The following is a 26,838-nucleotide window of genomic DNA, read 5'->3' on the forward strand; positions in this document are numbered from 1 at the left end:
CGTTTTTGAAGAGGTTAGGGGTTGTCAGAATTAAAAAAAAATGAAATTTTTTTGCATTTTCTTAAAGCATAATATCTCAGAAATATTCTGCGAAAATTTAAAGTGAATCCGATGAATACTTTTCGAGTTATTCAAGAATTATCAAAAAGCGTTGGGGCGCTCCGGAGCTCGAGAGCAAAACTTTAACCCTTTTTAAGGCAGAGGCGATATATTTACCACCAACAAAAACTTGGTTTATCTTTTTATGTAAGTTATCAAAGGAGTCCTAATTTGTTGTACAGGCAACTAGGAAGGTCTGGTTTATTATTATAAAAAAAGAAATGACGTTTTTGTGACATATTTTTTCTTGGCGCCACTAGCTATCAAAAATTGCGGTAATTTTGAAAGAAAATTTGTTACTCCGTGAATCTTCATATTTTTTATTTGAAAGGAGGTAAGAAACTGTTTTTTTATTATGTATTTATGTTTATTCTACAAGTTGTTTGCTATACCTTACAAGTTACTATCGTATTTAGATGTGAGAAGACTTTTTACTCGGTGGGAAAAATATTCCCGCTGCCCGTGGCTTGTTATGTACATTTGATGAACTAGTTTCTTCTTTTCTCAGATTTTCATGAAAAATGCCGCGCTATTTGAATGAAAATGATATTGAGCAGATGTTGGACGTGCCCGATGATGGCTCAGAAGACGGATTTGAGTCTGATGAGGCAAGAAGAGTTCAACGTGAATATAATACAACGGTTACTTCAAGCACCTGATGATTCAAGTGACCTTTTACAAAATTCTCCCACTCATTTGAATTCTACACATAACAGTTGTTCCGAGTCAGGTACATCTACAATAGCACTATGTTCACAATTAGATAATTCGCAGCCAGAAGAGCCTTTGATAGTACAGTCATCATCACCCTTAAAACAAGAATTGACTGATGAATCTGAACGTGAAGTTGAGTCATGGGGGAAGGTTTTCTGGACATCCAGGCCAGATCCCGATGAATTTGAAAAGGTGACAATAAAACCTCGGTATTTATTGAATAGGAGAGCACGTCCAGTAACGCATTTCAAAAAGTTTTTTAGGGCTGAAGTCTTCGATTTGATTGTTACTCAGACAAACTTGTATGCGGAGCAGCAAAATATTATATAAAAAATTGACAGCCTGTTGACACACAGGAAATTAGTGCTTTTTTAGGCATTCTCATTATAATGGGTTATCATATTCTTCCACATATCGATTTATATTGGTCTTCGGATCCTGGATTTCGTGTGAATGAAATAGCTGAAGTTATGCCAGTAAAACGCTTCAAGAAAATTTTAGAGACTTTGCATTTGAACGATAATAGTCAACAACCAAGTAGAGAAGATGTAAGTTTTGATAAATTGTTTAAAATTCGTTCTCTTATATCTTTACTTAGTCAATCATTTCAAAACAATACCTTCAATTCCTCTTCCCAAAATATCGATGAGAGTATGATACTATTCAAAGGAAGGTCCAGTTTGAAGCAGTACATGCCGCTAAAGCCCATAAAAAGGGGCTATAAAGTGTGGTGCTGTTGTGATAGTAGCACAGAGTACTTGTATAACTTTGAAATTTATACAGGTAAAACAGGACAAGGAACAGAAGAAGGTCTAGGGGCTAATGTCGTAAAGAAATTGTCAAGTAAATTAGCACAAGAAGATTTCAAGTCTCATGTTACATTCGATAACCTGTTTTGCGATTTTTCTCTCATGCAGTACTTGTATGAAAAAAATATTTATACCACTGGAACAGTAAGAAGAAATAGAGCAATTGTACCTAACATAATAAAAAATAACACAAAAAGAAACGGCAGAAACCAAAGCCTAAAGTTGAAAAAAGGTGAATTCAAGTGGAGAACTAAACAAGATGTAGCATTTACTGTGTGGCAAGATACTAAAAAGGTTTTATTGTTGACAACTGCATTTCATCCTAAAGTGGAAGTAACAACTCTACAAAGAACGCAAAAAAATGGCACCAGGGAAGCTGTAAGTTGTCCTATGGTTGTGAAAGAATACACAAAAAGAATGGGAGGTGTCGACCGTTTTGACCAAGTGAAAGGGACGTATGCTGTCGGAAGGAGAAGTAAACGCTGGTGGTTGCGGATATTCTACTTCTTGGTGGACGCAAGTTTGATAAACTCTTTCATTTTATATTCCCTAACGTCGAGAGTAGAACAGCTTACCAACTTAGAATTTCGGGTGGCTGTTGCCAGAGGATTGATTAGTGGCTATAGCAGCAGAAAAAGAAGATCAAGCTTGCCTACCTATATCTGCAAGAAATCACGCATAGCATGTCCAGAGGTAAACTGTAAATGCTGTACGTGAAGAACTGTACCAAAAAACTGTAAATGCTGTAACTGAAGAACTGCGGTTTTTAAACGTAGGTGACCATATGCCAGCAGAGTTGGAGACTTACCGACGCTGTAAATTGTGCAGCACAAAGGTCAAAGATAAGCGTAGCAAAATAAAATGCAGCAAGTGTAATGTCCCTCTTTGCATCACGCCTTGTTTTGCACAATTTCATAGAAAATAATGTCTCAAATTCAGCTTGCATGTGGCTCTGTTGACGGGCAGTGGGAATATTTTTACCACCTATTTTTCCAAAACTTCCGAAATATTTAGTGTTTCTCTTTTAAGTTTATTTTTGTTATATAAATAAAAACATGCCAAAAATGTAAGCGCAAGTTATTTTATTACTCTGAATCCTTCTGCCTTATAAAGGGTTAAGTGCGTTTTTCTCAAACCTATTTTTTTTGAACTGTTGGTCGCAGTAATTTAAAAACCGCTTGGTAGATTTCAATCAAATTTGTACTGCTTTTGAAAAACATAAAAACTCGTGTCTGATCAGAAAACTCGATTTTTTGTAAGCAATTAAATGTCGTTTTTTTATTCGAAAATCTGAAAAATATTTCCTGAGGCCGCCATATTATTAATTTTGAAAAAAAAGCTTGGATCAGCACAAAATTATCTATTAATAAATGTAATTTTTCTTGTCCGATTGATTTTAGATGAATCTCCAAGGAGTTGTGATGACCACCACAAGGGACTTCTGGAGAAACGGGCTCCACACAAACAGCGCCAATTCTTACAATTATTAATTTTTTTTTAAATTTTGCTAAAGTTAAGTAGAAACATGATGTATTAATGTTATGTTTTTATTTTTGTAAAATAAAGCAATTGAAAAGCAAAAAAAAAAATTATTGAAAATCATCATTTTTTCAGGCCTTTAAGGGGGGAGTCTGCTTTAGAGGCTTAAAAAAATCGATTTTTTTTGTTTTGCATAAATGTCTTCCCAAACTATCCAAAAATGTGTCCTCAAAATTTCAGAAGCAAATTCAAAATATTTTCGGAGTTACAGAAGAAATTGTGAGCAAGCGTCGAGCAGGTATACGAGCGGCCGGATCGCTCGAAGTGCGATTTCTCGGTTTTTTATTTTTACGATTTTTCCTAATTGGCGGGAAAGATAAGGAAAAAGTTAAACGTCCTATCGAAACGAGATAACATTGATTGTACTCGGAATTAACTTCTCTTCTAGTTGAACTTAAAAAACCTTAAGAAAGTTATGATTAACCCACTTTTTAAACAATCTGAAGTGAATTTGTTTTTCCAAAAAATTAATTTTTTTTTTAGTTACCGAAAAATTGTTGAATTTCTCACTTTTTGTTTAATTTTCTTGGTTTAACTAAACTATACTAAACCAAAATAAAGAACATTTTGGGTTTTTGGTTTCAGATGAAAATTGCGACCTGCATCTTTCCCGCCGCACGCCACATGCACACTCGAGGCCCCTCGGCAAAATGCTTGTACCAGGCATAACATGACATATATTTTAATGAAAAAATTTAAGAAGACTGTTGATATATAACAATAAAACCTGAATACATAACAATAAAACCTGAAAGTTTCGTTTCAATCGAATATTTCTTTCCTTCCCAAAAAAATCCACGAAAAAATCGATTTTTTGAGGCCTCTAAAGCAGGCTCCCCCCTTAACCATGCATGAGTATGCAGTTTTATAGTCCATTGAATTTTAGTATAACAAAGTTAATGTTTTAAGTGACTATAAAATGCCGTTGATTTTTGACAAATTTTTTCGTCGACGATGCTAAAGGCTGCATACCCCGAAAAAGGTTGAAAGATCAAAGGTAGTTTTGACAACTTTTTCATAAAATTTTTAATTTTCCTTTATAGGTATTTTTGTGTAGTATGAACCATTAATTTATTACAGGAAGAAGAAATCGTATGAGTTAGCAGCGGAATTAGCAGCGGTTAGGCGCAAGTGCATTGCTATAATTCTTCATAAGTGGTTCACTTATGTGCCTTTGACCTGCATTTTATTAGCGAAGAGGCAGTTTAGAGTAAGTTTTTGGTAAATCGAAAGAGTAAAGATGACTTTTCAAGCACAATAACGGTATATCTGAGCTAAAATCATGCCGCGATAGTGAAGTAAAAGCCGGACGAGAACAATTAAAATATTCCGTCCTCACTTGTCTGCATCTTCCATCAAATGGGAGGAAAACGCCAGTATTTGTGTTTCAATGGTATTAACAAATATCATTTTCACTATGTTTTATGGGTCCCCCTTAATTTCTCCCAAAAAATCCATAATTCTCGCTTTGCAATTTGGTAAGGAACTTAGGAACGAACGGACGACATTTTTGTATATAGGGGAAAAAAATTATCAAAAATTAATACTAATTTCGAGCGACTTCAAATTTGTGCTTTATTACATTGAATTTCAATGGGTCATAAAACTTCATACCCAAATTTTTATTTTTTAAATTCTGTTTAAAAAGTTTGAGATTTTGGTGAAAACTGGTCAAATTTTTATTGTAGAATTATTATTATTGTAAAAAATAAATATAAATTAGAAAAATAAAAGAAAAGTAGTCAAAACTAGTCAAAATGCCAAGTATCTTTAATTTTGCTGATGGGTGTATGTGCGTCGATATGTATGTCGACATGCATGCCTGCATGCTTGTGTCCAATTGCAATTATTGTTTTTGAAAAATTTGCTCTTTTGTGTATGTGTAATTAACACAATTTGATTGCATGTAATTTTTTTCTTTTTCAAAAAGCAAAAAGCAGCAAATTTACCTCATTGGCTCGATGCGTGGCGAATACTAATTTGCGGATAAAAGTATTTGTGCGTAATTTGAAAATCTTCATTACAATAGCCTATAGCACGATAAGCGAGCCGTTCTGTAAACTATGTAAATACATATATACATACATACAAATATATAAGTACATGTGAACCCGGTAAGCACAGCCGGTGCGAATGGGCGAATTTTTGTTGGACTCTCTTCTGCATCTTTTGCTACTTTTCGCTTTCGCGGGTTAGTGCATATCTTAAACCATTTGAAATTACCGGAAAATATGGTTTTGGTAATTAAGGAGTAGTTGCAGGTCTAGTCTGAGAAATAACCAAGTGTCTTAGGTCTAATGGGCGCGAGAGTAAAACTCTTGGAAACAAGTAAATAGCCGCTTTCTTATTTTACTTCAGGGGACAACTACGGATGGCATCTCGTTAAGTACGGAATACAAATTTTGAGCGTGAGTAGTGCGACTCTGTAGTGATTAACTCTGGACAATTTTTTTTTCTGTTCGACTAACCAAGTTATCGATTTTTACGTTTCATGATTAGACTGATTATTTCGAAGGATTAGCACAGTTGTTTGACTACAAACTCTTCAAAAAGGCTCTGGCTATAAATTTTTCTTGGTCTAGCTACCGTACAAGTTCCAGTGGCCACAGCCCAAAAGTGTGAATTATAAGCCTGAGAGGTTCAGCTGCCGCGCGCCAACTCAATCACTAGTTTTGACTAATTTGGAGTAAACCAACCACCAGTGATGCTAATGAAAATTGTATTGCGCAGCTATTTGAAATGTACTAATTCGTTCTTAGCACTTAGAAATTACTTCTAAGTTCTCTACAAACTCTTCAAATATCTAATACTTCTGCCTGGAAATTGCTGAGTTTAGTAGATTGGGACGGAGATAGAGACAGAACAAGTCAAAAAAAGAGATAGAGAGAGAGAGGGAGAAAGATATACATATATATAGAGAGAGAGGAGAAAGATAGAGATAGATACAGAGCGACAGAGAAGGTCGAATATAAAGCTAAAGAGAAGGAGAAGAGAGGGAAAGAGGAAGAGAGAGGGAGGGACAAGGAGAGAGGGAAAGATAAAGAGAGAGGGAGGGAGAAAGAGAGAGAAGAAGAATAGAGAAACATAAGAAAAATGGCATGGAGAGAGAGAAAGATTTATATTTATATACATTGAGAGAGAGAGAGAGGAGAAAGACAGAGATAGATAGAGAGCGACAAAGAAGGCGGGAGAGAGAAAGAGAGAGGGAGGGAGAAAGAGAGAGACGAAGAACAGAGAGGGAGAGAGAAAGAGAGAGGGAGGGAGGAAGAGAGAGAAGAAGAAGAATGACAGGGAGAGGAAGAAAGATTTATATATAAATATACATATATAGAGAGAGAGAGAGGAGAAAGATAGAGATAGATAGAGAGCGATAGAGAAGGCTGAATTTAAAGCTCCTCTTAAAACATTTTTCTACATTGCTGGGAGTCACAGGAATAGAAGAAATTACATCCTGATTACTAAAACTATCTCAAATTTCTCATAGAATCAATTTTCAATTTAATAACTCAGAACGGTAACTCTTCAAAAGCACTTCATAAAAGGAAGCTTCATTTAAAGTGATGAATGAAAAAGTTTGACTCCATGTCTCATTCCAAAATCTTATTAGGAATAACACAAACATCGTTATCTACCCCTTTAGCCTCACTGCATAATTAAAGAAGACGTTTAGAAAATATTTTTACCTTTGGTGTGGACATGACAGAAGGCTAGAAACCTGTAGGTACTGTAGTTAGCGACAAATTCGAAGCTTGGAAGGAATCTTTTCAAGAAATTTCTTTAGTATTTGTTGCCGCCCTGTACCATATCCAACAAGAAACTGTACTGATTGAGATTGCTAGGGGTAGTCCATCGCCAGATTGTTCACACACGTCGCAAGCCCATGAACCATATCGTAAGGCAGGCACTACGTGTGGAGTTCCCATAACTCTTGACGATCTGGCGCTCCACCGGCGAACACTTGGCGCAGAACCATGGATAGGTAACTCAACGCCAGAAGCTCCAACTGTAATGACTTTTGCTGTGCAGTACCTAATGGAGTGTGATGTAGATCTATTGTTCAGGTCCTATGCTCCATGAGGATGTCAGATAACAGTAAATAAGGTACTAGGAAAACGGCTCAAGGATGCAAGATGCTTCCAAATAGGGATTTTAGTAGGGACGATATTTGCAATAGGGATTGTAGTCCAAGCAAAGTGGACATACCGCTACAACTTGAATGATACGAGAAGTATTTTAATACTCCTAAGAAGCGCTCAGAAATTTCTCAGAAACCGCATACAAATCACATAATAATTTTGACTGCCAGACAAATAAAAGCTTTAAGGACTTTTTTGTTTTTTAAAAATTCTCACAGATGGCTAAAGCTATAAGCTCAAAAGAGCTCTTATAATAACTGAACAAGAACATAGGATTTGTGGTTATGCATCCTCAGCCAACTCGCAAAACCTACCATTTCCATTTTAGCAAACATCATCTTAAGTCAAGTAACCTGTGGATTCCTATCAGGTAACTAGTAAGAGTTCAAGAATTTTCTAAGCAAGTACCAGAAGTCTCTCATATATTCCCCGAGAAGAACTCATGAACCTCTTAAATCGCCTTTTTCGCCCTTTGGAGTTGCGGTGCATAATTATAAATTCAAATTCCACCAACTTCTTCAGTCAACAAAATAGTTTTGCAGCATAACTCTTAGATACCTCAGAGAAAAGCTTTAGATCGTGCATATGACGTTTGGTGAAACTGCTCTTCTCGCTTAAGAAGCTATTACTATAACATAATCAAATACAATGATGAGATCGAACAGCTGATATGAAGTCAAAACATTGTGCGTTTCGCTAAAGCTCAGCGGGTGAGATGGGTTGCACACCTACTCAGGATGAACGACAGCAGAATTACGAAAAATACCTTCAATTCTCTCTCTGGTCAGTAAAAGGCGTGGACGACCGCCAAGAAGACGCCCAGACGATGTTTATGCAGATGTACACCTTATAAATGCTGGGAGAAGCAACCCAATCAGAGCCCGAGAGCCCGTACAGAGCCCCAGCTGTAATTGCTGTCATAATGATGCCAATGGTGTTTTGTTATAGATTCACAATTGATTTAGAAGAGTTATGCAGTCATTCGCAGGCCTCTATGTCATTATATATGACGTGATAGGTTAAGGTGGCCACCACTTTTCACGCTCTCTAGAGTCAAACGGCAAATGAAGTGGCCTCTGGTGCCAGTAAATTCATTCCTTGAAACGATATCGCAGCTGTATTTCACTGCTCTTCAGAGCGATGTAGATTTAACGCTACGCACTGATCAACTTGAGTTCAGCCCAAAAGTCAAACCTGCCTGAACTAAGCGACTTATTCCAAATTTTTCACATATAGTGGGCGTGGAAGCTTTAAAAGGCTTGTTAGAAAACCTTTTTATTAGCAAAGTCAAACCGTGGCAAGCCGGACGTATTACTAAAAAAATTCAACAAATAGCAAATTGTTTGTGTACTTTAGAAAGCTTAACGCTTTAAGAGCACAAAAACTCAAAGATGTATAAAATAATTTATTGTTGTGCTGAATTAAATCTGTAGGTGAGGTTGAAAATGAATCTAAAATTGTGCATAAAAATATGATGAAATTTTGACTAAAATTCATTACTTTCTGCCGAAAATGTATACTTTGAAGCTTTCGAGGCTTCTGTTTACTCATCTTAAAATTAAGCTTTGAAAACTTTCACGCAGTTTGACATCAGCAACCCCAGATCTCAGTTTTCATACAAGGCTACATGCAAGTTTTCTTATTTGGTTCTCCCACTGAAAGTTAGTATTCTAATTCTAGCTGTTTTCGATTCAACAACCACCTAGCGAGTAATCAATAAAAAAAAAATTTCTCTTGAATCAAATGTTGCTTATGATTTCTGTTTTGATCAACTGTTCTGTAAATCTATTGCTATTCAAAGAATCTCGCCTGACTGAATTGCAAAAATAAATTTCAAGTTATATTTGGAAGCACTGGCAAAGCTCGCGAGTTAAGCGGCAAAAAAGAAAATACATAAAATTTTTTCACTTGGCAACTGAGTTCGCTAGCAAGCAGAGCATTGGTGAATCGAAGGCATCTACTTTTGGAAGACTGCAGCTTTGAGTTCAAATGTTAATAAGCAGGTGGACTACATATTCTAATGCAAGGTAACCACTTAAACCGAAGATCTGGTTGCAGACCACTCTCATCACCCACAACTTCTCAACGACTGACTTTTTAACAAAATCGGCAAACTTTCACTCACTGGGTACGCGAGCGTGTACATAGTATATATTTGCTAGTGTGTATGTGCGCAATTGAATACAAGCACCACTACACCTCCAATATGCAGTAGAAGCCGTAAAGTTAACTAAAGTCCATTTGGTTTCGACGATACCCACATATTACCTATCGTATCGTGCTTGATGCCCGTCGCCCACGAACAGAAATTGCCTGCTCTTTTTGCAAATATTAAGCACTCATACACTAGCATGTGCAATCGTGTACATACTACAATACGTGCACACATACACACACACTCGTACGACCACATATGCCATGTCTGCTCAATCTATTTTTACATGGAGCAAAGCTTGTGCAACACATATGGAATTTATTGATTGCACACACGCAATTTAGGCTCCATGCTATTGTCCGTTGGTTGGTTGGTTGGTTGGTCGGCTGGTCCACCATGAATGCGCATGTGTGTGTGTGTGTATATGTATCATATGCATGTGTGTATGTACGTTTATTTGCATGGGAGCTGATATTTTTTAATTAAAATGCAAATATGAGCTGACGTTTGCTGAACGCATGCAATGCTTACGTTCATGCCACACACACACACACATATATACACACGCACGCCTGCAACCTTATACAACTACGTATGTGTACATTTCCGTGCAGTTGTGCAATAAATGCGAGTATGACTGGGCGTATGAGTGACCAGAGTGCATTTTAATTTCCTCTTTTTCCCATTTTGTCTACGTTGCACGTATAAATGAAGCCGTTACTGCATTACTGCTAAATTGTATGAAGAGTTTATGCGTAGAGCAGTTAATTTTTAGTGATAAGGATACCTTTTTGCAAATTTTTTTTTGTCAGATATTTGCAGTTTTCAATTGGTAAGGCTTGATTTTGCCCCGACAGTACTGTTAACAGTGCAGGGATATTCTTTAATAGAGTGCAGAGGAAAATGTGGCCATTTTGAGCTACAAAAAGGGAGATTAAAGGACATATTCTGTGTCACAGCTGTGATTTTACGGCGCAAGAGGAGTTACTCTTACGTCTGCATCCATTTTAACCAAGTAATTTATTAACTTGGCCATACCGAAACGAATGATTGCAGAGACTCCAGACACGAGTACATTCGTTGCGATGCCCGGCGGTGGTGACATGGGGAGAGGAGGTTCTTTTTTGTATTGGAAGTAACAGGACAGAATGACTAGAAGGCTTCCTATGGTGTTTTAATGAACGCCAGTCAATAAGTGGCAGAATCAAAAGAAGGCGTACTATACTTAATTGAAATTAGAAAAATCGCTTAGGTGGCCAACGTAGTCGAGTTGTTGGTGCATAGAATTTGCGTGCATGAAACACCAAGTGTTAGAAAACAGGATTTTCTCATAGCGGTTATCCCTCGTCAGTTAATGGCAAAACTCCGAGTGTATTTCTGCCCTAAAAAGCCTCTCTTCTTCGGTATAAAACTGGAGGCCTCAATACTTGTCTGTCTATGCGTCAATTATAAATAAATTATGGTGATCAGCGATGAGGCCTATTTTTAGCTGAATAGCCGCTTCTGTAAGCAAAATTGATATATTTGGGATGAAGAGTAACCCGGAGCCATTCAAGAACAGCCTTTATATCCATTGAAAGCAACCGTTTGGTGCAGCCTATGGAGCTGGCTATGGGCTGGAAAAATCATCGGCCCATATTTCTTCAAAGATGAGGCTGGTGCCAATGTAATAGTGAACGGCGAACGCTATCGCGCCATGGTAAACGACTTTTTGGTGTCGAAATTCAAGTCCGTGATCTCCACAAGATTTGGCTCTAACAAGATGACGCTACTTGCCATGCAGCCCATGAAACAATGGATCTACTGCGTTGTCATTTTGGTGTGTAATTTATCTCTCGTCTCGGACCAGCGGATTGGCCACCAATATCGCGTGATATCACATCTTTGGACTTTTATTTGTGGCTGTATGTAAGTCTGAATGCTTTGCGGATAACTCAGCTCCGATGGAGTCATTGAAAGCCAACACATCAAAAGTTATTCACGACATATCGACCGAAGTTCTCCAGCGAGTCATTCAAAATTGGATGGCCGAATTACGGCGCAGTTGCGAGTTGCGGTCAACATTTCAAAGGTATTATTTAAAAAAAATAAATGTCATGCATGATTATATACAAAAAGAATAAAGATTACCCAATCAGTTAGAATTTTCGTTGTTTTATTATAGTGGATTATAATTGGGAGTAGAATTGGCAAAGATGATAGAACTTAGACTGGTATTCAGAACAGTGTATTTTCTAATTTTTGTAGAAAGTATTTCTAAAAAGATTTTCCATGGAGAAAAACTGCGGAGCTTTACCTTTGTCTGTCGAGGGCGATCGAGTTGACTGTTGGAATTTCTTCTTTTTTTTCTACTAAATATATGATCCTTTAAGCCCACCTCGACTAATGAAACCAAGTCTTCAACCAAATGGTAGTTCTGTTTAAATCTACTCTTCTATGTTGGCCACTTGCTTATGTGAAATTTTGTTGGAGAACCACAATTTCCGAAACTCAATGCTACTAACATCAAATAGGCTCCGTGTTTAGTGAGGTATTTTCCAAGGAGCCGACCGAGGGACTTGCATATATTATATTTCAATACAAATAGAACTCCTCTCAGCAATCGATAGATCACTCCTGAAGTAGTTTCGAGCTTTCCACAACCGCTTCAATCTTTTTTAGCCGCTGAATCCTGAAGTGAACTTAGAAAACACTCTCTGCTGAGCCAAATAAAAGTGAACTATGCTTACAGGGAACTTTGTTTATAGAATGAAAACTACAACTGGGAAAGTGCATCTGTTTGCTTTGACCCCTTAAACGGATAGCTGAAAGTTTACTGGCTACGTGGAAGCCGACGATTTTTCGCAAAGTTTGTCCGTGAATTACTCTTATCCGTAGTTCGATCACTGCTGAGTGTTTAAAATTCAATTTACAGTAGCCATAAAAGTTATAGAGCCAGCTCAGAATCAAATTATTTGCTGAAAGTTTCTAATATGTGATCGATGATCATTGAGGGTGCAAAGCAAATGCGGCTTTTTAGATTTCTGGGGAAACGTGACCGCAATGTGATCGGAAATTGTCAGAGGGTGCGTACTTTTTGTAAACCGAAAGTATATCGACTGCCACCAATGCTTCTTCAGGGCATCGAGTATGCCGGCAACCCTAGTTTTTTTTGAGAAAGCTCACATTCAGAAAGCCCTAGCTGTCTTTTCGAAGGAGCGCCTCTTCAACATTACTGTATTTTTCAAAAGCAGGCTTTGATATCCGAGAATATAATTTTTAACTCGTCTAGATCAGCTGGTGTATATCGATTTAAAAGGCCTATTGAAATCAGAGGCACTGAATGAAAACGAACGGGACGTAAGTATTCAAAACTATAGCATCGCGAGGATCTTCTACTTGTTAACTAGATTAATGGATCGATAGAAAAGAATTGGACATAGCAGAGCGAAGGCATGCACTCTTGCTGGGTGTTTGGCCGAGCTCCTCCTCCTATTTGTGGGGTGCGTCTTTATGTTGTTCCACAAATGGAGGGACCTACAGTTTCAAGCCGACTCCAAACGGCAGATATTTTTATGAGCAGATTTTTCATGGCAGAAATACAATCGGAGGTTTGCCATTGCCTGCCGAGCGAAGGTATACTGCAATCTAAAAGGCCTTTAGTATGCCCGTAATGTGTTTCTAAAACTATTTAGCGAGTGTTAGTTACATAGAAGGCGATGGGAAAAGTCCCAAGGAGTCACTTGAAGTGTTTCAATTTCTGACCTTTCAAATATGGACAATTGTAGAAAATATACTCAGAAGTCTCCTTATGCTTAAGGCAAAGCTGATTATCAAGCTTGATAGACGCGCCTGATCGCGACCAGTTAGATAACCTATTCGTAATGTTAGCCCAAACTTGTGATCGAACCGAATAGCTTCACCTGTCTGAGGTGCTGAGCAACTGCTATTCTGATCTTTGTTTCTGCACAAAATAATTGTAAGCTTAAAAGATAGCTACAGTATTGTAACGATTCCTTAATAATGTTTTATTGATCCCTCTTGCGAACTCGTCGGCGACCTCATTGACTTTGACCCGGCAATAGAAGAATGGATTAGGCGGGGACACAAAATTGAAATTGGAGAGGGATCTGATGATGGTTTAGCTAACTGGAAACATAAGTACTAATGCGTCTCTAACGAGATTTAATCTGGAACAGGTGAAAATTCTCAGTTCATCAGCTCGAAGCCGCCTGGGCTACTTGCTTATTTACATGGAGAGTTTGGCTCAAATGAGAATTTGCTTTCACCAGTTTCCACTGCTATTTACTTACTCGTTACACGCAGTTTGCTCTGCTGCACTAACCCTACCAGCGTAGCTCTCTGCACTCGAGGACAGCTGCAAAACCTGACCAATACTTTAAGCTCATTCAGCTCAAACGAAATACTCAATATTCAAATGCAAATTGGTTTAAGCAATTAAACATGCCAAAAATTGTGAAATGAGGTAATGGCTTTCAATATCACAGAAATCAGTTAATAACATTTAACACGAAACTTGCATAAAAATTATCCAGCAATGTGAGCTGCGCACCACTAATCAACTTTGAGCCTTAGTACTAAAAAGTTTGTTGGCTTGCTTGTTTCAATTTTTTTCCAATGGAAATAACTTCACTCGTTACACCACGAAAATGATATTTTCCAGCGTAAACTGCGGATTATTAACTAAATATTCTATCATTTTTATACTCGTAGCTCAGCTCAGTAACAAAAATGTAGCCGTCACAGGTCAGCGCACTAAATTGCCGTCAACAACTAAAAATACTGCAGATACGTTTTCACGCAACTATCGCATCGTAGCCACCAGTGTCAAGTGCAGTCTCAAAGTACCCCATATTATCGAATTTTTTCATTGCTACACGACTTCGCGGAATAATCGCACATACACTTCCGGATCGCTGTTACTTCGCAACCCATAAGCCGCTTGTCAGCAAATTTGGTACTGAATCTTTATCGGCCGAATGGAAATCGCATGAATATATTCAACGTAACCATCGATTGCTGCGCAGTTCTGGCGTCTAGAAAGCATGGTCTGAAGTTTTTTGATAACTTATTGAAAATTATGTACGACACAGTTAATGTGGTACCAACGTGCCCGTTAAAGGCAGTAAGTCCATTGGCGTGAGATGAGATTTCTTTGAATTATTTTAATTTGAGTACTTCCGATTTCTTGCTAGCATTTCAATTATACCATCACGGATTTTGATGTCGATGAAACAATTCTGCCTGCTTATATGCCTAAATCGAATTTTCGCGCTGGCATGTATCTTCACACAAAGGGATTTCAAAGCACTTCTGTTCTAGCGGAGGGAAGAATTGTAAAAGCCAATTGATGCTGAATAAACCGGCACTGTACCAAGGCGAATCAATACAAGGTGATAGCAGTGGTACTACTAGCACCAGTGGTGGTTTGTACATCAGAAGTATATACGAGGGTGAGCTGAAAAGTTTCCGGCCTTTTAAAGAAAATAATTACTTTGCATTTGTTTTTCATTTTATTTTTAAAAATAATATGTTCTCTAATCTTTACTTGTATATACGAGGGCGTGATGAAAAGTTTTCAGGCAGGTAAACAAATACTTTTTGAAAATGTTTGCCTTTTTTTGTTGTTGAAATAAACTTAAGATTTTCTCTTCCGAGACTTTGCTCAAAGCATATGTTTTGTCCGTTAGAGTATATACAACACATACGAGGGTGAGTGTAAAAGTTTCCGGCCTGTTAAAGGAAATAAGTTCTTTGAATTTTTTAATTTTTTTTTTCAAAATTATATGTTCTCTAATCCTTACTTGCATATACGAGGGCGTGATGGAAAGTTTTCGGTCAGTTAAAAAAAATACTTTTTGTAATTTTTGTTTTTTATTGAAATAAACATAAGATTTTGTCTTCCGAGACTTTGCTCAAAGCATATGTTTTGTACGTTAGAGTATATACAACACATACGAGGATGAGTGAAAAAGTTTTCAGAATAATATGTTCTCTATTCTTGAATAGTTTACACGAGGGCGCGATGAAAAGTTTCCGGCGAAGTAAAGAAAAATACTTTTTGGACTTTTTGGACTTTTTATTTTTTTTTTTTGTTTTTTGTTGAAATAAACTTTAATTTCTCTCATTCGCAACTTTGTTTTCGTCTTCATTGGAGGGGATTTTTACGTGGCGTCCTAGCCACTCCCAAGTGAACGGCGAGCCGGAACCTATTTGCGTGAACTTCTACATATGAAATCATAGCGCTGAAGCTTGGACGATGATAATATCCGATGAGGCGTCTCTTGAAGTGTTTGAGAGAAATATTCTGCGGAAGATTTTTCGATCTTTGCACTTTTGGCAACGGCGAGTATCGCAGACGATGGAACGATGAGCTGTATAAGATTTACAACGACCTAGATGTAATGCAAGATCCAGCGGCTCCGTTGGCTAGGTCATGTCGCCCGCATGGATACAAACGCTCCGTCTCTGAAAGTATTCGATGCTGTACCAGCTGATGGCAGCAGCGGAAGAGAAAGACCTCTTCTGCGTTGGAAAGATTAGGTGGAAAAGGGTTTGGCTTCACTTGGTGTGTCCAACTGGCGCCATTTAGCACACGAAAAAACGGCCGGCGTGCTTTGTTCATCTCGGCCACGGTCGCGTAAGCGGTTAAAGCGCCAGTCAAGAAGAAAAAGATACTTGTCCAGATATTTGTGTATATTTAAAAAGTGACGTCGTTTTAAGCATTGAAGGTATATTTCTTATGAAATATTCTTTCTAGTAAACAAATTTACCATTTTAAAGTCACCTTTTAGTCGAGGTTTTATTTTCCTTTTCAACCATAAAGCGACACGCAGTGGTCACATGAAAGTAGAGACAAGTTCATTTGGAAGCGATTGTAGATAACCTGAGTATCCATTGGTTGAATTTCATTAACGGAATTTTCCAGTCCCGATGACTTTGTGAATTTGTCACGTATCACGGGACACTTACCATACATTACCAACTCGTCAGCGCCCTCATTGACTTTAAACCCGGCAGCAGAAAGGTGTGTTAGCACTACTTAAAAGGAGTGGATGTAAACTTGAAATTGGAGAGGACTTTGACGATGGTTTAGCTATCTGGAAACATAAATACAAACGCGTCCCTAATTAGATTTAACACGGAGCAGGTGAAAATGGACAGCTCATCAGCTCGAAGCTTGCCTGGGCTTGCTTATTTACATGAAAAGTTTGGCCTTTGCTATCGCCAGTTTCCACTGTTATTTACTTACTCGTTACACGCAGTTTTCTCTGCTGCACTAATCCTAATAGCGTAGTTCTCTGCGCTCGAGGACAGCTGCAAAACCTGACAAATATTTTAAGCTCATCCAGCTATAACGAAATACTCAATATAAAAATGCAAATTGGTGTAAACAATTAAACATGCCGAAAATTTTCAAATGAGGTAATGGCTTTCAATATCGCAAAAATCGGTTAATAACTTTTAACACGAAACTTGCTAAAAGTTGTCCAGGAATGTGAACTTCGAGCTACACACCACCAATCAACTAATCGGCCTTAATATTAAAAGTTTGTGGGCTTGCTCGTTTGAAAATTTCCGCTATGGAAATGATTTCTCTCTATATCTACATAGTACCATCTTTCTCAATACTTTTAAATTTTCTCTTTTTTCTTTTAAATATTCTTTTTCTTCTACTTAATTGGCGCGATAACCGCTTCCGCGATTTTTGTCGTGCGTTATCAGTGCGTTGGGGATCATTGGTGTGACCCTCTCTTCGACCGTTGGTTATGTTGTGTAGGATTCCCTTAGGGTTGACTGCCCTACTGCTTACATTTTAAGTGACTTTAGGGCTTGCAAATAAAAGCATTTTATGGCAGTGCATCTCTTAAGTATTTCCATTTTCGAGTTTGCCACCGATGTTTCCCTTTCAAGCTTTCAGCTTTGTAGGCGTATCGAGGAAGTGCTTTACGTTAAAATGCTTGTAGAAAGATGTATCTATGTCTGTGTGCAGCAATATGCATTTATTTTGTTTTCCAATTCCACTTAAACACCGCGAATAAAATACACACGTCAAAATATTTGATAAGCTTAGCCGACGACCAAATATGATTAAACGGAAAATTAAAAAAAAAAATTAGTACACTTACTTACGTAAATAAACGTTTGTTTTTGTTTGTTTAAATCTTATTAAGTGCGCAACTAATTATTTAATATACATTAGTGATAATGCATTTTAGACTCGGTCTATTATTCAATATTTATTTATTATTTTTCACTTTTTATTTGACGTAATTTTTGCAATTTTAATTAAATTAATAGAAAAATAAAACTGTTTTACGTTTGTGTTTAAAACATTGAAATATATACGAAAAAATGAATGCGACTGATTACGATGTGTAAAAAATTGTCACAGAATCAGCTCGAAAAACTTTGTCTGTATCGCTAATCTCCGGAAAGGATGCCACGAATTCGGCGAAGCTTCAGCTGATAAATAAAAATAGATAAATTTTTGGCGCGTATACTTTTGTTACGTGTTTGGCCGAGCTGATCCTCCTAATTGTGGCGGCGTCTTGATGTTGTTCCCCAAATGGAGGGACCTGCAGTTTTAAGTCGACTTCGAACGGCAAATGGTGCTTTATTCTCATAAGCTTTTTCACGGCAGAAATACACTCAGAGGCTTGTAAATGCCTGCCGAGGGGCGATCGCTATTAGAAAAACTTTTTCTCTCATTTTGCTGTTCCACGCTCGGAGATCCGAGCCTATGCACTCCCGAATGGTTGTCACGAACCAACCCATTTGGCTACAGCGGGCGGCTACGGCTGATAGGTGGATAAATTTTCAAGCGCATACATTGCATGAGTTTGGGTTTTGTGCATATTTAAAAATATTTACCTCCAGGTGGCGCTGTCATCCTAATCGAAATTCTAAAATGCATATCTGAGCTCTGATTCGGCTCATATTCGGGACACATTTAGGTTAAGAAAAAATAAATACTTAAAAACTTGAACTTTTCTACAAATTTATCCACTAGGAGATATTTAGGTCAAGTTGTGTTTTGGTTCAAGGCACCGCAGATAAAAATGCCTCTACACGACATTGCGGGAAACTGTGAGGCGGATGAGCTGGCCGTACAAGTGACCTGTGAGGCGATTTACGTATGAAAGGAACGGATTGGGATTCCTTTGACAAACTGAAAAGATGGGCTTCGCGCCAACTCAGCGAGTGCTGGCCGAATACACAAACGTGTAAGGTCGCGAAATTCTGGGGATCGGAGACGTTCGAGAGATCCTCTGAGGTTGATAAAATCACAGCTCTCGAATTTCGTGGGTGTTCTCACAGGTCACTATCCGCAAGGTATGCATGCTGTGAGACGTGGAATTACCTCGAGTCCTTGCTGCGAGACCTGTATGGATGATCAGGTGGAATCACCTCAACACTTTCTCCTTAGCTGCCCTGCTCGCGGGGGTTTAAGACTTAGATTTAGGTTTAAGACTCGACCTTCCGTATAAAGGTACTTGATCGATTACAGATCTAAAGCCTTGGTGTGGTTTTAAACAAAGTCATGAAAAAAAAATACTGAGAAGTAAAAAAACTTTATTTGTGTCAAACGAAAATTCATAGAATCAGGAGATTCTATGTGTCAGGAAGGCTGAGTTGTAAGGCAAACAGTAGTTGTAGGCATGTGCTTGTACGTAAACAGGCCCTTATACTTACGTAATTAGCCCTTAAGACTTATTTACTAAGCTTTCGTTGTAATTAGACCTTAAGACTCGTTGATGGTAGCGTTTGGTACGAGTAGATGCCGTTTTGCATAAATAAAGATTCATTCGGTTTATCGCGAGAGACGAATACGGTGCCATCGTAATTTTTGAACAAGTCATATATTATAGCATCTTAGTTCTCACTTCTTTCCTATGGGTGCTGATTTAGTAGGCCCACATATTAAAAATCTGAACTTCATCAGAAGCATAAAGCGGTTCTCACAACTGCTAGGCAGTCTTCGTGCGCATTCCACATATACTCAACCTCTCCCTCCTTCGCCCCCAACCCGCTTCTCCCTTCCCACTCTCTCCTTTCGTCCTATCGGTCTTCCTCCACCTTCCTTCCTTCGCAATGGTATCACAAAGGATGCACTTGATTTCTTCATCCAAGTGTGCCCACTCTTTGGGCACCATTTTAACCTCACCTTGTCTTTGGTCAAGCTCAGAGTGGCTAATGACAACAAAGTATTCGTAAGAAGCATTCATCGACGGTTGGAAGCAGTTATTAAAGCCAAAGGCGGACGAAGAAAGTATTTAAAAATGATTTTTTATATTGTTTTAGGTCAATGAAATGTTCTTTATTTGCTTATGTACGACTGATATTGGTCTTATTGCCTTAGTATTTCGAATTCCGAAAACAAAAATTAAAAGTTATTTTTCTGAAATATTGAGTAAAAATGTTATTCTTTATTAAATTATAAAATTCTTTTTTTTTTGTTTTTGTTTAAATCATACTAAGTTCCAGCTGTATTTGCTAGGAAATTGTGTGTGTGCGAATAAATAATGTAACCACTGTATATTAGCTTCATCGTCGTGGTGAAACGAGAAAACGTTAAGAACTCTTTACTGCAGCCAAGATTATACATAGAATTTCCGTTATTCATGTGTATGTAGAAATGTTTCTCAAAACATTTCAGATTACTTGAATCCATGTAAGGTCAATAAGATTATCACATACTTACGTACATACATACATATGGTGTGTATGTATGCCCGCATGTGTGCTTTCCTAGTAATAATACCAAATGAGAGTAAAATTCCAATTATTTATTTTCTGCCACACAAACTTTGGCGCATCTTTGATTCTTCTAATTGCAATGAATTATTCGTCAAGTACATACAATAAATAATTGAATTATGCAGCAAATGGTTATAATTAGAATAATAAACTAAAACGGAAACTGCAAAGTATTACGTGAAACTCACGCACACGCAGTGAGCACACGAAGTTCCTGAGAAGATTTATCTGCTGCAGACTTACATATATTAAATAAACATTTGTATACTAGGGAGGGTCAAAATGTGTTCCACATCGCTTCTATAAAAAATTATAAGAAAAAACTCCTTCAGTGCATGGCTCTAACGTCAATTTCGAGGCCTCCAAATTTCAAAATAAACTACTTTTAATGCCCCTTGAATGCATGCATCTGTGTTTCAAGCTGAGATGTATGCAGTTCAAGAAGCGATGAACTTTGTTGTGGAAAACCTATAGAGAGGCAGATCTATATGTGTCTGCAGCGACAGCCAAGCTGCGCTCATGGCCTTAGACAGCCCCCAAACCACATCAGGGGTAGTCGAGTCCTGTAAATATAGACTGAACTATGTCAGTAGACATAACAACCTGATGCTAACATGGGTCCCGGGACACGTGGGTATCGTGGGAAACGAGACCTCTGACTCCTTAGCTAAGATGGGCTCTGAGGACTTCTTTGACCCAGAGCCCGTTTTGACACTCCCTTTTGCGGCCATCAAAGCCACGGTTAGCAAATGAGTTACTACAAACCACAAGCGAGCTTGGCAGGCTGAGAGAGGCTGCAGATGGACGAAACTGATGTTAACTGTCAAGTCCGATCGACTGTCGCAAATCCTCCTGTCATTAAGCAGAGGGCAGTGCAGACGGCTGGTTGGACTGATGACGGGCCACTTTCTGTAGGCGAAGCACATGGAAAGGGTGGACATCTCAGACAGCGTACTCTGCCCAGCTTGTGAAGAGGAGGATGAAACGGCGGACCACTTCCTGTGCGTCTGCCCGGTCTTCACTCGAATCAGGTTTGAGGTCTTTGGCACTGATGTGTTAAGAAGCGATCACCTTGGCTCCTTGGCAACACAAGATATACTCAGATTTCTTCGGAGATCGGGTAGATTTAAAGAAAATTACAAGGGAATCCAATTTTATTACAATGGACTTAATTAATGTCTGAGTGCTGCACTAGCTAGTTGTCCCGACAAAAAAAAAAAAAAACCTTTAATTAACGCAAAGTTAATATGAATGATCGCTTTTGTTTCAATGAACGCATATTCTTGAAAAACGAAAAAAAATTATATTACTTACTCGTATTCATGAAACCGCTCAATCAATGCCAAATCTGCGAAAGAAATGCTCGTACGATAAATTTTGTGGCGGTGGACTCGGTAACATTTCTTGTAGCGTAGAGAGAGTACTGAAAGAAAATTAAATAAAGCAAAAGTAACAAATGTTGAAATATTGTTAGCTATTTTGTAATGGTTTCAATATATTTCAATATAATATATATTGTATATATATATATATATATATGTATATATATTAAACCAAGTACTTGGGACTAAACATAGATAGGAAACTGACTTGGAAGTCAAACATCTTAGAAAGAGTCAGGAAAGCGAACCTAGCTTTTAATGCCTGTAAGAGAGCTTTAGGTAAGACCTGGTGAATTAAACCTGTCGTCAGACCCATTCTTCTATATGGAAATGCTGTCTAGTGGTTTGCCATGCAGGAAAAAACCTATTCCAATATATTGAATAAGGTGCAGAGATCAGCGGAATTAGCAATATGTGACGTCATGAAAACCACGCCATCCATGGCTTTGGATATCATATTACACCTGCCACCCCTAGATCTCTTCTGCAAATACTCAGCGGCCTGTTCCGCTTTAAGGCTCAAAGCGAGCTCACAATGAAAGACTTGTGATATTGGACATTCAATCATCTTAGATTTCCATACGGATGTACCCAGTGATTGTGATTTCATCCTCCCTTTCTCTGCTTCGAAAGGAATTTCCTAATGAAAATCCCTTTTAGACTGGAATGGCGTAAAGAGAAGATGCATCACTCAACACACTCGTTAAGATCTACAAGAACGGATCTAAATGGACACCGGTGTGGGATCAGGGTTATAATCCGAGGAGCTTTAAACTACCGGATCACTTTAGTGTTTTTCAAGCGCAAATAAACACTATTCATGAAGCCTTAAAATGGTTAAAGATAAACAGAATATCATCAACCCATATCTGCATTCTGTCAGACAGCCAAGCTGCCCTACGGGTCCTGGATGCATTCCAATTAACATCAAGGAGTATCTAACGTTGTCCCCAATCTTTTAATGAGATGGGCAAACAATATCGTATTATCTTATGCTGGGTTTTGGGCCACAGATATATACCAGGGAGCTATAGGGGTGAACAACTTGCAAAAGAAGGTACCTGTATGCCAAATATAAGTAATTTATGGTGGTACCCCTCGCAACTTGTAAGCTTCTTATTATGGACGCACTAATCAGTTCTCTAAATCAAAAATGGATTAGTGCCAATACCTGTGAAATTGTTAGGCAAACATGGCTAAGGCGAAATCTACGTCCGAGTAGACTTCAAATTAGGGCCTTAGTAGAAAATCATGCAAAGAGATTAGGCATTTACATGCATGATTACTGTCGTAGCTGCAGGAGGAGGAGTTGGAAACAATTCAACACCATTTTTGCACATGCCCGGCTCGAGCCAGAAGCAGGAACCGATTTTCAAAATTCAACTTCTTAACGAATATAGATAATCTATGCACTTTAGGTATCAACAACCTTTTACGCTTTGTCAAAAGCTCAGAATGGTTCAATATGGAAAGGGAAATGTAACCCAGCCCCCGCGGCTCACAACTGATCCATTTCGTGGTCTAAGCGTCTTCGTATAAGTATTATTTTAACTCATCTTCTGGCGAACTCTGTATAAATAGATTTGGGAGAAAATATTTTACTGCTGGGTTTCACAGACAAAGACTCTCCAATGGTGGAATTAGGTATTTAGAATCACCGGCAGTTCCTTTCATTTATCTTATCTTCAATCGCTTTAAAATCTTTTCTACGAAATATTAAGAAGAGAAAAAAGAGACAAGGGAGAAAAGTGGGTAGGGAAAAAGTCACGCAAAGTTATGCCAGATTATGCCGTGTGCAAACGAAGGTAGCAGAAAAATATTAGAGTGGACCACCGCTTAATAATCCTTTCCGCCTGTAAGTATGCACGAAGTTGCGCTTTTTGCTTACAAGGCTCTGCAAAATTATAAAGGTGGTTAGGTGCACAAAACTAATAAAACTTACGAGCTATCAAGGTCAAACAAAGAAACGAGCTCACCCTGAAGCCGGTAGCACTTCTGTTATCCTTTCTCCTCCCACTTTGCTTAAGCTAAGCAATTGTTTTCTGGGCAAGTCGTGTGGTAATTTCTGAACGCTGTTAAGAGTAATTTTCTTTTTATTAAAGTGTTCCTACAATTTAATTCAACTGTGTAATTAGCTACAAAATTCGCATCCACCAACTAACGATTTGTTTAATGCATTCGAAAATCTGACGGCAAACTTGTAATTAATGTATACTTGTTTTTATTAAAAATAATTTTTTCATTAAAACCTAAGGGTCAAGGCCATTATCAATTCTTCATTTCTTTAATTAATGCGCTCCTAATTTCCTTTTGTTTGATGTCCCTATTCCAATTTTTGAAACCAATACTGCAACTATTTCATTTTGTCCGTTAAAAATTAAGTGGCAACATCACTTGAAAAGTTTTTTGAATTGTTGCTCTCTCAAACACATTTTGATTGTTTCTCATTTCCCATTATTTGAAATCAATTTTGCAAATAATTTATATTTCTCCATTAAAAATTAGGTGGCAACGCCGTTAAACAATATTTTTGAACTAACGTTCTCTCAAGAAACTTTAGTTCCTTCTCAATATTCCAGCATTTCAAATCAATTTAAGACTAAATTTATATTTTTCCTTTATATATAAGGTGGCAGCGTTTCCCAAAAATATTTTTGAATTAACGCTCTCTCAAGCAAGTTTTGTTTGTTGCCTGTATTGCAATATTTGAAATCAGTTTCATAGTTAGTTTATATATTATTTTTCTGTTAAAAATTATGTGGCAACACATTCAAAAACATTTTGAACTCGAAAATATTTTTGAATTAACGCTGTTTCAAACACATTTTGGTTGTTGCTTATTTCCCATAATTTCGATTTAGCAATTAGTTTATATTTCACCTTTAAAATTAAGTGGCCACATCATTCAAAAATATTTTTGGATTAATACTCCCTCAAACAACTTTTGTTTATAGCCCATATTTCAATATTTGAAATCAATTTTGCAATTAATTTATATTTTTTCGTTAAAAAGAAGGTGGTCTCCCAAAAATATTTTTGAATTAATTTTCTCTCACGCACCTTTTGTTTGTTACCCATATTCGAATATTGGAAATCAATTTCATAGTTGATTTATATTCCTTTATTAAAAATTATGTGGCAACACCATTCAAAAACATTTTTGAATTAACGTTCTCTCAAGCAACTTTTGTACGTTACCTCTATTTTAGTATTTGAATAAAATTTTGCCATTAATTTATATTTTTCCTGTAAAAATTAAGTGGCAACATCACCTGAAATTATTTTTGGATGATTGTTCTCAGACGCAACTTTTTTTATTGCCGTTTTTTAATATTTGAAATCAATTTTATAATCAAATTAAGTTTTTCTGTTAAAAATTACGTGGCAACACCGTTCAACCATATTTTTGGATTAATTTTCTCTGAAGCAACTTTAGTTTGTAGCCCATATTTCAATAATCTAAATCATCAATCTAATCAAATTATATTTTTCCGTTAAAAATTAGGTGGCAACATCACTCAGAAATATTCCTTTCTAGCTCATGTTCATATTCTAACAATTGAAAAAAATTTGTATTATTAAATTTTTTTATATTAATTTTTTTTTATTATCTTCGTTCACGTGGAATCCTTAATTAAGCTTTTAATCAATTCTTTTGAATTACAAATAACTGGCAACACTCTATTAGAAAAATTATTACCCCGAATAATCGTACCATGGTATTTTCAACGTGACAGACTTTCCTGAATCCCGTGCATTATCCTTCATTGTTTGCAAGCTGAAATGAAAACTAAATAAGAGAATCGACTACATTTTTTAATATTAACCAAAAATCTTACTCTTTGCTCAAGTTATTCATCAGAGTAGTTAGACCGTTAATTTTCTTCTCTATGCTGTTAGTTAACTTATTCATCAGAGTAGTTAGACCGTTAATTTTCTTCTCTATGCTATCTAATCTTAAATTTAAACTGGAAAGTCAAAGAATAATTGTAATTAGGAGCAATTTATTTATACGTATTTGTGTAGTTACTTCTTTATCGTATTGCAAGGAGAGGAAGAAGAAAAAAATTCAATTTAAGCTTGAAGTGATTCTGCCTTGTGACTTACGATTGCCTTAATTCTTTTACGTCATCTTTGAGCGCAGCCAGATCCTTTCCTAAGGTTTTAAATTCCCCACCACCATCGAGGTATATTGTAAAACCATCGGCAGATAGAACAATGACCAAAGAAATTATGAACACAAAACTTTGTAATCCGAACGACACATTAGACATCTTGATACACAAACTATTGAATGTGAAGCTTCAATTTTATAATCGCTTTTTCGATGCATATTGGTGCGCTTGTTATCAGAAGAGAGCAAGCCATAAAGAGGAGCGTACTGTTATCATGAAAATATATGCACTATTTATGCATACAGTGAATTGCCTTTAATGCGAACAAATAAATAAAAAAAACATTTTTTCAGATTTTCCGTTGCTGAATAAAACAGAATGGATGGATTTGATTTAGCCGTTATCATGATTTGGAGGACTTTTGTCGGTTGGCATTTGATTGAGGTAGAGAGTAATCGATAGAAATTTATTGTACAATAATCATTGTGGACGAATTTCTACACTCTTTCGATGTTGATCACTTGCCGATATAACGAATTAGTTTTTCGTCCAGTTTACTTGGAAAAATGTATGTTGAAAATATGCTTCGCTGAAAATAAAATGTATAGATAACGCCTAGCTTTCGTTTCCACCTCATGTGAATTCATCGATATCGAGCTCACATGATTGCTAGGTCACGCGAGTGCCCGATCAGAGTATGATCGACTGGCTATGTAGAGAACCCCTATGGTGGTTGCTCCCCGCAAAGAAAGTGTAGGGGTTCCTTTGACTACTTTTCAACTGCTCTAGGAAAGTTGAGCCACAAGCCAACCCAGCGAGTACTGGAAAATATCGCTAATATGCAAAGTCACTGACTAGTTCTGGCCACGCATAGTTCAGAAACACTCGAGGGAGCTTCAAGGCTAACAAAAAGACGTGACTCCCACAATACGATGCTGGATGTCCTCATCAAACAGTGTACGTTGGCTAGTCATGCAGTGCGGCTTGAAATTTGAAACTTGAAAAGGTTGAGCCACAGAGTACCAGGTGATTTGGAAGCTCCTAAAACACTCAGGCTTCTGACAATGCGGCATAATATCACTTAGAGTCACTTTTGCGGCAGCTTTTTGGAGATTGAGGAGGTAGAAT

The 26,838-nt window shown here is 37.4% G+C and overlaps 3 protein-coding genes across 9 annotated transcripts in view; 1 reads left to right on the plus strand and 2 right to left on the minus strand.

The window, feature by feature from the left end:
- Window positions 1–26,838, minus strand: part of LOC128864965 (uncharacterized) — a 331,205-nt gene that overhangs the window by 153,850 nt on the left and 150,517 nt on the right. For 3 of the 5 annotated variants that reach the window (XR_008454730.1, XR_008454729.1, XM_054104782.1), the window contains exon 4: window positions 21,528–21,636. The exons of 1 other annotated variant lie outside the window; for it this stretch is intronic. The gene's annotated coding sequence lies outside the window, so the exon portion shown is untranslated. Of the gene's footprint in view, window positions 1–21,527; window positions 21,637–23,571; window positions 23,590–26,838 lie in introns of those variants that run through there. One more of the 5 variants, XM_054104784.1, reaches the window with a different exon arrangement.
- On the plus strand, window positions 14,451–14,888 carry LOC128864972 (uncharacterized). Its single transcript, XM_054104798.1, has 2 exons — window positions 14,451–14,577; window positions 14,648–14,888. The coding sequence occupies exons 1-2, from the start codon at window positions 14,533–14,535 to the stop codon at window positions 14,801–14,803; spliced, it is 201 nt and encodes a 66-aa protein (XP_053960773.1). The 5' UTR covers window positions 14,451–14,532; the 3' UTR covers window positions 14,804–14,888.
- LOC128864969 (uncharacterized) lies at window positions 25,173–25,899 on the minus strand. 3 transcript variants are annotated; one of them, XM_054104794.1, is made up of 3 exons: window positions 25,703–25,899; window positions 25,435–25,551; window positions 25,173–25,385 (listed from the first exon to the last, which is right to left on the minus strand). In XM_054104794.1, the coding sequence occupies exons 1-3, from the start codon at window positions 25,867–25,869 to the stop codon at window positions 25,292–25,294; spliced, it is 378 nt and encodes a 125-aa protein (XP_053960769.1). In that variant the 5' UTR covers window positions 25,870–25,899; the 3' UTR covers window positions 25,173–25,291. The 3 variants fall into 3 exon arrangements, with proteins under 3 accessions (XP_053960769.1, XP_053960766.1, XP_053960767.1); XM_054104791.1 differs by having other exon boundaries at window positions 25,174–25,385; window positions 25,435–25,563; window positions 25,703–25,898; XM_054104792.1 differs by having other exon boundaries at window positions 25,175–25,373; window positions 25,435–25,563; window positions 25,703–25,896.

Source organism: Anastrepha ludens, chromosome 5, assembly GCF_028408465.1.
Source record: "Anastrepha ludens isolate Willacy chromosome 5, idAnaLude1.1, whole genome shotgun sequence".
Lineage (NCBI taxonomy): Eukaryota > Metazoa > Arthropoda > Insecta > Diptera > Tephritidae > Anastrepha > Anastrepha ludens.